This window comes from Fulmarus glacialis, unplaced genomic scaffold (assembly GCF_000690835.1).
Source record: "Fulmarus glacialis isolate BGI_N327 unplaced genomic scaffold, ASM69083v1 scaffold42113, whole genome shotgun sequence".
NCBI lineage: Eukaryota > Metazoa > Chordata > Aves > Procellariiformes > Procellariidae > Fulmarus > Fulmarus glacialis.
The window spans coordinates 6231-21467 of NW_009203107.1; the positions used below are offsets into that span (position 1 = coordinate 6231).

Genomic DNA, 15237 nt, shown 5'->3' on the forward strand with positions numbered 1-15237 from the left:
AAAAACACTTTTGTTGCAGCTCTAGGTGTTAGTTGGCAATGGTAGATTAAAAACATCTTCTATTTGAAGTCTTTGAAATCTTCCATTGTCATTTGCTACTGGATTATGTTGCAGATTTTTTAGCAGTCTTTCTGTTCTTATGAAAACAAAATTACTTTTTCTCCTCAGTTTACTTCAGTTTTGTGCTTTCTGACATCCTTTGATGTCTGTGGTCTAGTTTAGTGTGCCTTATCTAAATCATAAGCAGTTAAAAGGATTACATAGATGCTACTCTCATTAGTGTTCTTAATAAAGTCTTTGACTGACAAATAAGAATGTCTAATGTGCAATGTAAGGAAGATGTGACTTCTAGCAGTTGTATAACTAACGGTTCAACACGTTGCCTAGTAAAATCTGTGCTGCTTGCCTCTCTTTGCTCTGACAAAACTCTTCACCTGAGGTATTCTGTGTTCTGCTTCGTGATAAGGAGTGTAGGTGATAACCTCGGTGGAAGTTGCCAAGAGAGCTGGAGCCGTACCAAAATGTTCTTGTGGTACAGCTTTTCCTTGGTTTTGCAGTCCTGATCCACAGCCTGATTTGCAGAGATGTGGACTCCCGTGCAGGGCAGGGGCAGCTCTTCCCAGGGCAGTGACTGTTCTCGGGACGTGGCCGGTGTTCCTGTTTCCATCTGCTGCGGGCTCTGCCTCGAGTCCCGCTGGCGTGCTGGAGAGAGCTCGCGTGCGAAGTGGCTCAGGCAGCTCCCCAGGGCTGATTCCTGCCGTAGTTCTTACAGGTCCGTCCCTGACTACGTTCTTGCGGGGATGAGCTTCTGTCAGTTCTCCTTTGTGGTTTTCTTCAGCTCGGAGTAGTGTTTCGGGCGAATTGCTCTTTCTGATTGTGTCAGGAGACTCCTTAGGAGCATGTTGCAAGGAATCTGGGAGTTTCTTTTCTCCCTCTGTTGCAGGCTTTGGAAACTCTGGTAGGGAGGAATGGCTCATGATGTGAGAAGATGGCAAGTGAAACCTATCTCCCTTTGAGTGGGGTTGACAATGCAAGGCAGGCTTTTCCTACCTGCTGGATTGGTGACTCTCAAACCAAATTTCCAGGTAAGAAATTATTCCTGCTTCTCACTTAAATCAGCCTTAGGTAGGGCAAAAGGACAGAAACAAAGCTCAGTTTAGGCTACATGTTCTGTGTAGCAGCAGATGGTGGACAGTAAATATGTATGATTGAAAATATTTTTGCTGTTCTTCATAATGGCTGGAGAAGCGTGTGACAAAAAGTACAATCTGATCTGAACTGCACATTTAATTGGGAATAGGATGTAATTCATTTCACCACAGTGCTACTGGAAATAGCAGGGAAGGGAAAATTTGGTACATATAGCTGTGTATATCAAGTACTGTGGAACAGAGGTAATAAGTGTTTATGCTCATGGTTGTTACAGGTCTTATACACTATTGTGAGGTTTGTGATATAAACAAGTAGAAAAACCAGTGATGTCAGTCCCCTTAATTGCAAAGTAAGAAGCTTGGAAGCCCACTCCTCTTATCTGCAGCTCTTGTAAAATAGTTCATCATTTTCCGTGGCCTTTTAGGTCCAAAGACTGATTGTTCCTGGATTTTTTCATGAAAGTATCAATGTTCACAGGAGCATCTGTGGATGGCTGGTGAAGTTCATGGGGTGCTTTTTTTTTTTTTTTTGGCACCTGAAGTATAACTGTGTTCCTGTAGTTAATGCTGATGACAGTATTTTGATGATGTCAGAAAGGAACTGCTGTTCAAAATATTTTAGACCCTCAGTGCAGAGTTTCACGTGATGTGGTCAATACTTACTATTTCTTCTAATATTTTTGGCAGGGAAGAAGCATTTCTGTTTTATGGTTAGGTGAAACTGAGCTATATGGGATTTGAAATGTGAAGTCTGAAAGAAGCTTCCTGATTCTCAACTCTTCGCTTTAGTGCTGCTGTTAACCTCTGGAGTATCGATTTATGGCTTCAAAATAATATGAAGTCGTCTTTGAGAACGTAGGAAGTCTTTATGGTAATAATTAGGATTGGGGGGGTGTCATAAACCAGTCTGACCTTCATAATTTCTGTGAATGTGTCTAATTCTAATTCAACTATGATTTAGAAAAAAGTTTGATCTTTTAACAATAGTTTTTGCTGTGTGCTATCTGATACATTCCTTGGAAGTAGTTACATGCCTTTTATGAAAGCACAGTTACAGTGGAAATGTGTGTAGTAGGGCTAATGCGTTTGTCTTGTGTTTTGGTTTTTTTTTTTTCTTTTAACAGTATTAAGCTTCTAATTTAAATTGATGCAGAAAAGCAATGTAGTAAATTCTGCTGGACTATAACTAGGATGATATTTTTACTTCATTTTAATTTTTTTATGTACGAAATTTTTTGGCCTGAAACTGGCAATGAAACCTTGTTTTTCTAGTAGGTTATATAAACATTTGAGCCTTAGTTGGTCCTGAAACACATTCTCATTAAATTTTTTACCATAAACTTTGTTAGCTTGCAAATTATCTCAAGTTTTGACAGGTAAGGATTTCTTTCCGTTTTTCTTCTATGTAAATGCTATTTCAATGTGATTTTTCTCTACTTTTACCTCTCCCCTCACAATCAGCCACATCTGTGTCTTTTCAGTAATGCAGTTTGGTTTCTAGTACAAATGATGCTGCATTCATTTGTTTTATATTAGATTAAAAGACCGGGACATGAGTGAGTATGAGATATATAGTGGCTCATTTAATATTGGAAAGCTACTGTTGGAAACAATGGCCATTGAGATGTGAAAATGAAGTGTAATATGCTGAATGAGAATTGCAAGGCCTTGTCTTAGGGTTATGATCTGTTGAGATACGTGCAGAACACTGGTGGCACCTTGTGTGCAAAGTGTATTTGAATATGGAGGTGCAAAAAGTGGGTGTTTGACTGAGAGAGCAGTATTTGTGGACTACCTGTTGCCTGTGTCCTCTTGGTCAGAAGCAGTGGGCAAGTTGGAATTACCTGTGGTCAGAATCCAGCCCATGGACTGCCAGTTGTATCGCTCTTTTGACATCAAAAGGCTTGATTTTATTCAAGCTTTCAGTGATTTGTCTAGTTTAAAAACAAAACCAAACCTGCCTTACAGGAAGCGGTTTGCATCTGTGGAATTTGACTTTGCGTTGTATAAAGATTATACATATTATTCTATTACGCCCCCCCCCCCAAAAAACCCCCCTCCCCCCGCAATATTTTGTGTGATTAACCCAAGACAGTGCTAAAAATCAGGTTTAGCTGTGGTCTGTTTTGGATGGAATAATTTTAATGGTAAATGTTTGAAATTTTTGTTCTATAAGTATATACACATCATCCGGTAGATGGCTTTCATACAGTATTCCGTAAAGAATTTTGTCTTTCAGTAGTAAGAAAATCTCAAGGCTCTGCCTATGGGGGAGGCTTCCTTGTGTATGTGAAAGCTTTTGTACATGTAGATACTGAAATACTGGTTGTTTTTCACATCCTGCTCTTGAAGCGTGTTTGGTTTGATGAGACGGGGAATTTTTAGTTGAATTATTGTTATTGCTCTGCAGTGAATCTTCTGTGTTCTGAAGCCATCATTAATTTTAGCACTTGAAAAAATCAATGCTAATTTACTACTAATGTAATTAATCTCCCTTGAAGTAAGTCCTACTGCTCTAACTGAATATCCACAAAGGAGTTGAGCATCATTTAATTACACTTAGTTTTCAGAGTTGTTTCAGGTATCCCAGTGTATAAAAACCCAATCACTTTGAAAGCCTCTCCTTGAAAATGATATTCACAATAAAATTGTGTAGGAACTTGATTTAAGACTAGGTGACTCTTCTGGGAAGAAAGTGTTAATCACTACCTTAGTGGTAAGTGAGTTTCAAACCTTTAAAGCAGGTTGTTCATAGAACATCTTTAAATGTCAGTTTGGTTCATGTAGTAACTTCTTTGCAGCTCCGCTGAGGACTTAAAACTCTAATTTAGCAATTGCAGAGGATAATAAAGCAGGATACTGGAAAGGAACTAGTCTAATTGATATCCAGTGTTAAAGCTATGTGTGTATACATTTACATGTGTATGTGCAAAGTGTTGTATGTGCTGCAGAAAGGCAGGTGTAGTTGGCCTGAGAGAATTTTTTGCTATCAACTCATGTGCTTTTCAGTATTAACCTTGCCCGCAGAACGCTGTTTGAAAAAACCCTGCAATCTTCAGATAGTTCGTATTACTGCATCTGCCTCCCTGACCTCATGGAAATAGGTTATGTTAGAAAACATCTTCTGTGGTATCTGGGAGACTATTGTGACACGCTACTACTTTGACATTTTCATGAACATCACTAAAGTCACACTTGACTATCCAGGCATACCTCTCTTAATGCTTGTCTTGAGACAGACTGGACAATAGACAGTTATAAAAAGTAATCAACAGGTGTCTTGAGTTTAACAAACTAAAATGAAGGGGAAAAAAAAGGATGATATTTGCTTGGGGAGAACAAGTAACTTGGGTAAAAATACGTATTTTTTCGGGAAGAAATCAGTAGGAAAAACTGAGTATGACCTAGAAATTATTACAACTTCATTCCAGAAAAGGTAAGGCATCCTTTTCTGAAGATGGGTGTGTGTGGCTTGTGGGGTTTTTTTTGTTTGTGTTTTGTTATTGTTGGGGTGGTTTTTTGGGGGAAACCTGTTATACATGTGTAATGGTTGGTTTTTAAGGGTAATGTCAACTGTGGAATCTGTTCATTTACCCAAATGAAATGAACAGTCTGAGGATTTTGTGTGCATTCTTGTCATCTTTTGATTCTGGGCATGTGGGTTTTCACGTTGTTTTTCTTAAAACTGGGAAACTTTTTCTGTTTTGCAGTTGGTGTAATCAGATGTCCAATATGCCGCCAAGAATGCAGGCAGATAGATCTGGTGGATAACTACTTTGTAAAAGACACGTCAGAAACACCAAGCAGCTCCGATGAGAAGTCAGAACAGGTATGGCACTTTCCTGCTGGCCGGAATTCACATGCTGTTTTTGTTTCTGTACATGTTAATGCTTTCCAGGAAAATGATGGTAACTGACTGTTTCCCTTTGCAGGTGTGTACAAGCTGTGAAGATAATGCTAGTGCTGTTGGATTTTGTGTAGAGTGTGGGGAATGGTTGTGCAAGACTTGCATAGAAGCTCATCAGCGAGTAAAATTTACTAAAGATCATATGATCAGAAAAAAAGAGGATGTATCTTCAGGTGAGTGTTTGGTTATCACTTAGTCCTGCCTGTAGTAAAAACGTTTTCTTTGGCACATGTAAAAAGAGAGGGGGAGGATTATTTAGGTAACAACCAGCTGTATGGCTTTCCGCAAAGATTTGGGAAAAGTTTAGTAAAAAGCTATCAGTGCAAAATTGGTAGCTCTAAAAATAGAGGAAAAACTAAATTTTAAGCTAAAACGGGTTATTTGCTAATACTTTGTACCGTTGGTCCAATGTAAAAAACATCTCAAGTGCAGAAGAGCCAGAATAAGACTGCAGTCTTTGGAAAGGACTTAGATCCATTCCTAATAATCCTTTTATTTAGTAGAATAACTAACTAAACGGAGGTTTTGAAATCTGGAGAGCACTGACAATTGGTAATCTTATCCATTGGCCAAGGAAATTAAATTACGCATTTTGCTGTACTTGGTTATAAGGAGCAATTATAGTTCTCCCAGTAGAGAATTATATACAGATAAGTTTATAGTCATATTCAATATGATGTTACTGTTGTGCTGAGTAAATGTGGAATTTGAATTTATTTTAGGTTTAATATCTCTTTCAGTTAGCAAAATTTAACGTGCGAAGTATGTGTACAGTTTGTTTAGACATGCAGCTTTTTTAGAAGTTAATTCTTAAGCGATCATTTGACCGTGTATCATTTGTAACCTACTGAGGTAATGTGGAAAACATTCTCAAAACAGGTAACAGGTAACTGGATTTTAGCTTATAGGATTTTATTTGTAAATGGGATAAAAGTTCTGATTTAAAGACCTATAGGTTCTACACAATCTGGATGTATATGAGCACTGATCATATTGAGGAAGAAAGATTTTGACATTTTGCTCTCTCTCTCCATTTAAAATAAATGAAGATCTTCATGATTGTTTCGTTGCGCCATTTTCAAGAGAATAACACTGCTTTACTTTCAGCCAACTCTCGTCAAAATCATATTAATAGTTCAAAAGTTTGCTATGGAGCTTAGTTCTTTTAGACAATGATGTTATTTCACTTGCTCTATCAAATAAACTTCATTTTTGAAGAGGTTTCTCTGTATGTCCTAATGGGTATTATTTAATAAGAAGTATTACCTACTTAAGTTTAAACTTAAGTATTAATCACAGTAGACGAGAAACGCTTAAGGTGAAATCAAATTACAGGGCCCTACAAAGAATTACTGGTGTTTTTCATTAGGCATGCTATATTGTGACTGTTAGGGTGATACTGTAGCTCCACTTCCCCTTCAATAACCTGAGTGGGGAGGTCCTGAAAAATGGCTGTTCCAATAAAGTAAACTTTCTATCAGAAATGTAGGTTGGTATTTATGAAGATGGAGAAGCCCACGTGTAGTCGGTGTGCTAGCGTATGGCAAGAATGTAGACTTCCTTTGACTGGACGTACAGTGATCCTTAGAAACTCTTGATTGTGGGGAATGACTATCCATTATTTTCTCAGGGGAGCTTGTTCCCTTCTTTCTTGTTAGACTCTGAGATATGCCCTGGAGACTTTAAATTTCTATTAATGAGTGTCAGCTGTAGATTCATGAGCTCTCTTTCTTTACAATAACTTGCATGATATAACAAGCTTCAGAAATGTTGGAGCCTGAGGAAGACATTCATGTTTTAAACCTTACCTGTTGTATCTTCCAAAGGCTGCTTTCCTCTCTGCTAAGCTCAAAATATCTTTAGAAGACCGTGCAGCACTTTTTAGTAAACTTGGAACTATTTTTTGATGTTATCTGTTATTTGCTTAACTGGAAAAGTTAAGCAGTTTAGCTGGGGTTTAAGTGACTCTTAACATGGGCAATGTTTGCTTTGCATTTACCACTTCAGTTGCATATGACTTAATGAGGTTTATATAGGTTTTGAAGTGATAATTTAGAAAACCTGTGGGTGTTTGGTAGTATAAAAGTTTATGAGGTTTGATCCATCCTTCTGTGTGTCAGAGGTGAAATTGCATGCAATTTAATCTTTAAACACGTGTACACGATCCTGGTGTTTGTGTACAGTTTTTACATTCTTACAGGTGCCAGTGTCTTTTGAGTGTTTGTGATAGGAGAGAAATTCCTCCTTCTCTTTGAATACAATAAAGTGGAAACAGCTGTAAACCACTAGCACTGTAAATATTTCAATGAGAACATACTTACGGTAACTTTAGGGTGAGAACAGGTCTGTAGGTGTCTTTGTCCAAATTCTTGGTTGTTACTTAGCTTGGAAGTTAGTCGTTTTGCTCTTCAGTTTGTCTAATTTTTATTTTAAAATGCAAAATTGGTTTATTTTTAAAAACAGAGGCCGTGGGAGCATCTGGTCAACGTCCTGTTTTCTGTCCTGTCCACAAACAAGAGCAGTTAAAACTTTTCTGTGAAACATGTGACAGGCTGACATGCAGAGACTGTCAGTTACTGGAACACAAAGAACACAGGTACAAATATTACCATGTCTTAATTCCTGTGGTGCACTTTATCAGAGGATGAAATGGCATTGATTTAAAACAGTTGTGTCATTAAATACTGTTGTATTTACTCTTTGTCGGACTGAAATGATCCCTTGCAAAGGAGAACCTATGTGGAGTGCTGAAAACTTTTAAGTGATCAGTTGCTTGAGCTTTGTCAAGTAACCTAAGAGCAGGTTCAAAACAACATGGCCTGAGGTGATTTGGTGCGATTAAAGTGTTAACTTGCCTGGCATTTACCAGTGCTGTCACTCTATTCAGAACTTGAATAGAAATTGCTACAGCCCTGAACACCTGGTGCTGTAAAGAAGCAAAAGTGATACAGCGAGTCATGGATGAGGTAATTTTTTGAAAAGGCATATTTTATAATGCAACAGTTTCTATTTAAGATAATTTTGTAAAGGAAGGTATGAATTTTGCTCATAGATTAATATATTTTTCTAGTACAGAGGGAAAAATTGTTTGGTTTTAGTTGGTTGAAAGTTGCCTCATTCCAAGTAAAAAGAAATTAGGGGTTTTGTCTCTGGAGCTTGCTTTTCTCTTAGCTGCTAGAAAAAAGTTGGAACCTCTTAAGATACATTAGAACTTCCTACTCTTCAGCAGCTCTGTCATATAGTTGTTTGAATGTTTGAAAAAGTATTTTGCAGTGTTATAATAGAGAATCTGGGGATAAATAAGTATTTATCAGCCACTGCAGCATTGCTTTTCCTCAGCCTGCAAGTAACACTTCTCTATAAAGGTGCTTCACAGTACGTTGCAATATTGAGGTTAGTGGGTTTTTTCCAGAGTTAGTGATTACTCTCATAGACTGCTACAGCAGCCTGGTAGAGAACTTTTACTTTTGATTTTAGTACTATTAAAATATTAACAACCTCGAATTTTCCTGCTCTGTTCTTTCATAGGCTTGATCATAAATATCCTGAAAGACACGCTTGTCCAGAAAGCGTGGTCTCCTAGGATATGTTAACTAACTTTTTCTACTTGGTTTCTTTGCATCTGTTTTGCGCATGATCCTAACTGATTAACGGGTGTATCTTGTTCTACTTACCTGTTCTCTTCCAGTAAGAAAAGAGAATACTTTGCTATTAACATATTTTGTTGCAGAATATTCTTTAAAAGTTGTTCTGTCTGCAGATGTGAATTACAGATGATTAGGGCGACTGCTTCGTCTGCCGTGAAGTACAACTGAGATTTTTATGAAGCTCACTAAATCATTGAAGGAAAATCATGCCAAGTAGAAACAAGAGTTTATTTTAATCTCCTGTTTACTTCTTACCTGAAATCCTTTGGTTTGCACCAAAGGAGGACGAATCACCGTTTCAGTAGCTACATGGTCCAGTGTTCAGTTCAGAATTTCAAGTGAAAGAATTGCTAGTGATTCTGAAGAAAGCTGACATTCTTTTAGCAGCCTAATGGTGTGCGATTCCTCTAGTTCAGGTAGTTTTCAGTCCACACCCTTTTGGAAGCTAGAAGTGCAATACAATTTTTAAAAAAAAGGTCTTTTGGCTGTAGCAGGAACAACAAACAAAATTTTAGCGGTACTAGGTAAGTGTAGATCTTTTTTTTTTTCTTTTTCTCCTTAAAGTGGAAATCTGATTTTCAACTAATGAAAATAGTTTTAGAAAATCTGCAGATCTCCAAACACTTCAAATTTTGTGGCTTTTGGGCTTTAGTAATGCAACTTTTTACATTATAGTACCAAACACCTTTGATATGCTGTCTGTCTGCAAGAACTTTAGACTGTTATTAGAAAAAGCAACATTCTAACATTGAGACTGAGGAATCTAAACTCCTGTAGTTGAAACTTGTCTATTGCTGGTACAAACTGAATGAACAGGAGCAGTCGTTTCTGTTTGAATAGTGTTCTCTTTGCCTAAGTCTCTGTTATCATAATTGTGAGTAATTTGAATCAAGAAACAGTGTTACTGTAAATTTGAGCATATATCTAGTCTTTTCCTGTTAGATTAGATTTTAATGTTCTCTTAGATTTTGACAAAAGATGAAGCTACTTTCTTTTCAGTTGTGGTTGGGAGATAGTATAGGTTACTTCTAATGCAGCTTATAAGATGCTTCACTTTAGTTGTAGAAGTTTTCTGCCAATTTGAATGTGGGGATTTAGTGTAGTGAAGAAGGGAAGACTTTCTGGGAACTTAATTTTTCCCTGTTGTTAACAAATTATATTTCAGAAGTGTGAAGCTTACTTACTGCAAAGACAAGAAGTGGCAAGTGACTGATAGGAATCCGGGGTTTTGGGGGGAATCTTTTGACAGTTGAGCAGTCAATCAGAAAAGATGAAAACTCTTGGAGCTACTTAATTCCCCTTGCCATTTTCAACACAGGTGTTTTGCTTCTGTTGCATTGTTAATTCCTCTTGTGATGCATAGTATGTTAGGGAAATGCAATTAATTTCATTATTTTCCTTCAGTGTAGCTACTTGCACTCTTTTCAGATCAAGTAATGGAAGGTGCCTTTGATACAGTAGCTGTTTGGTTGAAGGACTTGGAAGGGAATGATATGTTCTTCACATATATATATACTTTTTTGGAAGTACCGAAAAAAAAAATTAATTTTTTTTCACTAGGAATATTTTCTTTCAGATTAAACTAATTCAGTCAAATATGAGCAGTATAATCTCAGCTGAAAAGCTGTTTTTCTGGGATAGGGGTTTTTTTGTATCATTTAATGTGTGTTTAAGCTATTAGTGCATTTTCCTCATCTAATGTTAACAAAATGTTTTGTCAAACTCTGAAGCTTCTGGTGTCTCCTTTAGCTGGTGTTCCATAGCTTGCTGTCTTGTGAAACAATGGAGTGCGTTGTCTCCCTGTGTAGTTGGAATTAATAACTGACCCACAGAGGTTCAGTCTTCTGGACGCTTACAAAGGATTCTATCAGTACTGAAGCATTTTGCACACTGATCGGCATATATGTAGTTTGATTTTTCTGTGTGTTTTGTCATTTTTTTTTCACAATTTTATAGCTTTACGTCTAAATTGGGAACCTTTAGTTTCAGCACATTGCTCCTTGGTAATTGGTATCTTCTTTTGCATGTCGAAAAGGTATCAGTTTCTGGAAGAAGCTTTTCAGAACCAGAAGGGTGCAATTGAGAACCTATTGGCCAAACTTCTTGAGAAGAAGAATTATGTAAATTTTGCAGCTACCCAAGTTCAGAATAGGTAAGTACCCCAAAATGATTAACTGTTACTATTACATTGCCTTTTTAATGAATCACAGTATGATGAATGATGGGACTAGAATAATACTTACATTTTAGTTGATTCTGTATCTTTAGTTGTATTGGGCTTAATTGCTTTTCGTAATGTTTTCTTCCCTACAATACTGTGCATCTGTTGGAAGTTGTTACAAGAAACAAATGTCAAAGATGATGTCTTTTGTGGCAATTGTGAGTAGAACCAAAGATGTGACACATTTGTTACACTTGGGGGAGAGGGGAGGGGAAAAAAAGAAAAAAAAAAAAGGAATAAAAAACCCAAGGCAAACCTGTCTTATGGTTTCTGCTAATTTCAGCTCTATGTGGCAGAAGTGTTGGCTGTAGAGATAAACAAATTTTTCTTGAAATATTTTTGTTTCGTATGAATGCCTCTTTGATAACTGTGTAACAAAAACTTGTTTTGAAATCGAATAGGAAATTTTTTGGGGTTTGTGTTTTTTTTGTTTGGTGGTTTTTGTTGTGGTTTGTTTTGTTTTGTTTTTTTTTAATTAGGCAAGCAAAACTTAGTGTAATTACCTGAAAGGAAGACAAGCTCTTCCTTAGATAGTTTAACTTAAGAATTCCAGGGTTAGCTTAAATTCAACATCATATAGAATATTGAATATAGAGACAGAGAGAGCACATGATCACTAGTGGCTTTTCACCCACTTGTGGTGATGTGGTGTGCCGGAGGTCAGGGAAATCCACTGTGATTCTTGGTGGTTTTGTGGGCCTTCTGCAACTTTTAAGTCATTTGCAAAATGACAGATCATCTGGAGATGGGAAGTACAGGGGTAGAAGGAAGTATACCAAAGATATAAGGAGAAGTTCTGGTGGAAATTTTTAACTTCTAGTGGTACCATGTACATTTAAAAAAAAAAAAAAAAAAGAGTTGTAAGGGAAGGAGAACATATGACATGGCAGAGGCAAATGTGTGAAGATGGAAGCAATGAAAATGGAAATTTTTGTGTGCTGATTCGGCATGGACCTCTTTGAAAGGACCCAAAAGAGAAGGCCATCGTGAAGCAGGACAAGCTGTAGAATTGTTACATGTTTGAAGAAGAGACAGAAACCCAGTTACGTGGGAAATAATTAAACTGAAAGCTCAAGAAATGTCACAAATCATTCTCTGATTAAGAATTCAAGGCCAATAATGGGTGGTGCATATATGAGTAACACATTGTAGTGTTTTTTTTGCCTAAGAGTTTCTGGCTTCACTGAAAATTCAGTGAATTTCTGCAGCGTGTGATTGGGTTGTGTAAAGTTTATGATTATCTGCTGAGCCAAATGGGTAGTGCAAATGAGACACTAGTTTACTTTGACATGCCATTCAGTTACTTTGTTGAAGTGTAGGGCACAAAATCCATTATCATAAAAACTTCAGGGAGTGAAAAAAAAAGTGTATTATAATAATGTCCGTGTTAGCAGATGGTATGAAATTGCCATCGTATGTGATTGTGAAGCATAAAACAGTGTTGAAGGAATAGCTTCCTACTGGAATAATTGTTAGGTGCCAAAGATGGATGCCTACTGACTTAATGGAGGGTTGGTTGAATGTTTTTTGGAGTAGAAGACCAGGTTGTGCTGTCATGAAAAAGCACATATGTCCAAGGTGCCTTAAAGGGCATTTGACACCAACAATGAAGATCATCGTCAGACAAATGAGTATTGGTCTTGTGATCATATCAGGATGAATGACATCACAAGTTCAGATGCTTGATCTAATAGCGAAGAAGCCCTTTAAAAAAGGACAATTTAAATTTTTACACTCAGACTGGCTCATGGCAAGGTATTGTGCTCTGACTCCTACAAGTGAAGTAAAGAATCCTGCTGCAATGCTATGTTGTCATTAGATTAAGGCAGCATAGGATCAAATAAATCCAGAATTTGCAATGGAGTTTAAGAAATGCTATATTTCAGATTCTGTGGACAGAGCTCAAGATTATTTGCTTGAGTCTGAAGAAGTTGAGAATAGTGAAGACACTAAAACTGAGGAAGAATAACAATGATGGAAATGATGAAGAGGTGTGAGGTGAAAAAAACTGAAAGGCAGTAGTGGTAAAGCAGAAGAGAATAATGTAGACTAATGTCAGGCAAATCATTAGTGAAACATTTATATCCTTATTGTGTATTGGTTACAGGTATGTAATAACCTTTTTGTTACAAGATTTTTTGGGAGAGGTGGAGTGCATCTGAAATTCAGGGTTGACTTCCTTTCTGGTTGATACGCAATAGCATAACAGTTCAAGGCATCATACATAAATTTTTCATAGTGAAAGAGACATGATATGGAGATATATGCGTACATACACACAGATGTGGTCTTGGCTGGGTATGTCTCTGTGTGTATGCGTGTGTAAACATACAAATAAAGTGTATAAACCACAAGGACTGTTTGTTTCATATTATTTTAAGTAAAACACAAGTTATTAATTGAGATACCGTCTTGATCTTAGACTATTTAAATTTTTTTCTAAAACTGAAATTTTAGATGGCTTGTTTGAAAAAATTGATTAATGATGATTTCTCTGTTAGAAATCAAACAAGCTATAAATTTTGCACTTATCGGAACTTCTTCAATACAGAAATTGCTCCTTCACTCTTCAAGGGTGGGAAGATGCCTATGGTGTTTAGTGTTTGGCGGCATAGTATAAAGTGACTGCCTGACAATACATTTTTCTTTTTTTAGGATAAAAGAAGTAAATGAAACTAACAAACGAGTAGAACAGGAAATCAAAGTGGCTATATTCACCCTCATCAATGAAATCAATAAAAAGGGAAAATCTCTCTTACAGCATCTTGAGGTACAGTTAAGAGAAGAAATAATAGTGTTATTCACTGTTTCCAGTCCTCTATTGAGAACTCACATCCCATGTTTGAAAACAGTTTGTTTGGTGTGACTGCAGGTGTTGCAATACTAATATGCCTATGAACATTGTGTTGGAGTTAAATGTCTTGTTTATCCTTTCAATAGCTAGAGCCGGTGGCTCCTTTAGTTTTATGTCTGTGCCTCAGATTCCTTTATGATGAGCCTGATTTTTGAATGGGTGTCTGAAGATCAACTCTCCATGTTCTGTTTGCCATATTTCTATATTATAACATAATTCTAAGGTGTATATAATCTAGTCTTTTCCTCAAACAGCTTTTTAAGGTTCATGTAAATATATTAGCACTGTTACGGTTGAGTTGCTTGTTTTTGTCTTCTGATACCTTGTCTAGAAGTTCTTCTTCAGAGTGTGAACTCCTAGAGACAGGTCTGTGTACTTTGTTTTGAGCACATAACAAATTGATGCAATGTGTTTGATGCAACTTTACATCATTCTTTGCTCTGTCGGTTGTGCTAGGTGGTCGTTAAAATCAGTTTCCCTCCTTTTGCTTGTATAGGGTGGTGGCAGCAGGGGAAGGGAGCAGGGACGCGGACAGGCTAGTATTAATTTTCACTCTTAGTGTCATGCTGACTGCTTTGCTGCTAAGACAGTGGTGATCCTAATGGCAGTTGTTAGTATTTGTTTCCATAGTAATTTTCACAACTGGTGTTGACTTCTAACAAATCCTGACCCTTTAAGTACACCTAGGTTTTCAAAGATGTGGTAGCCTTACGTATTTGTACATGAAGGTGTAATGCTGTTTTTTTTTTAAGTTCTATAGAGTGGCACTGTAAAGGAGGCAATGACTTTAAACATATTTCCTAGCTAGCACATTCTGAATAATAATAATAATAATTATATGCTGACTTTTATTTGAATCTATGAAAATTTAACTTATGATTACTTTTTTTATCTGAAGAGAGGAAATCCATCATAAGAAATTAGTTCATAGCATATTGCCAGTCTGCCATGATGTGAGTGAAAAATTTAAGATCAAATTAATTACAATAGATTCCTTTTGGTTAAGGAACAGTTATTTGGCAATAAAACGGAGTATTCCTGGAAGGGAAGAGTATTTGATTAGGAGAGAAATAAATAATTTAAAATTACATGAGTAACTGAATTTTGGCTTTTGTTGTTTACCTAGCATTTACTACAAGCAGGAAAGTTTCCAATGGAATTTTTCTGTTTTTGTGAGGTTGTGACAGTTGCCCAATCATGTATTGTTGGATTTGAATCCTGAAGATTCAGTACTGCAGCCCAGGTTTTTAGCACAGGGTTTACAGCTGGCAGGTTATTAAAGGCTGAAGACTTCTCGGAGATAGGGCTGCTGAGTTTACCTGCCGTAAGGTGTTTAGAGGCAGTTTCTGGTTGGCATAGGGGCTGGTGTTCAGAGTACCTGGGCCACCGCTGTTGCTGTCTCTTCCAGTTGCTGCTCTGCAGCTCCTGTGGTGGCAGTTGCAGGGATGCCCGGGCCC

General features: G+C 37.1%; 1 protein-coding gene across 1 annotated transcript in view; it reads left to right on the plus strand.

Annotated features, from left to right (window-relative positions):
* The first annotated feature begins 988 nt into the window (after positions 1–988).
* Positions 989–15237, plus strand: part of TRIM33 (tripartite motif containing 33) — a 29586-nt gene continuing 15337 nt past the window's right edge. The window contains exons 1-6 of the mRNA XM_009574522.1: positions 989–1085; positions 4862–4980; positions 5084–5231; positions 7522–7654; positions 10741–10857; positions 13582–13696. Coding sequence (XP_009572817.1) covers positions 989–1085; positions 4862–4980; positions 5084–5231; positions 7522–7654; positions 10741–10857; positions 13582–13696 — 729 coding nt within the window. The remainder of the gene's footprint in view (positions 1086–4861; positions 4981–5083; positions 5232–7521; positions 7655–10740; positions 10858–13581; positions 13697–15237) is intronic.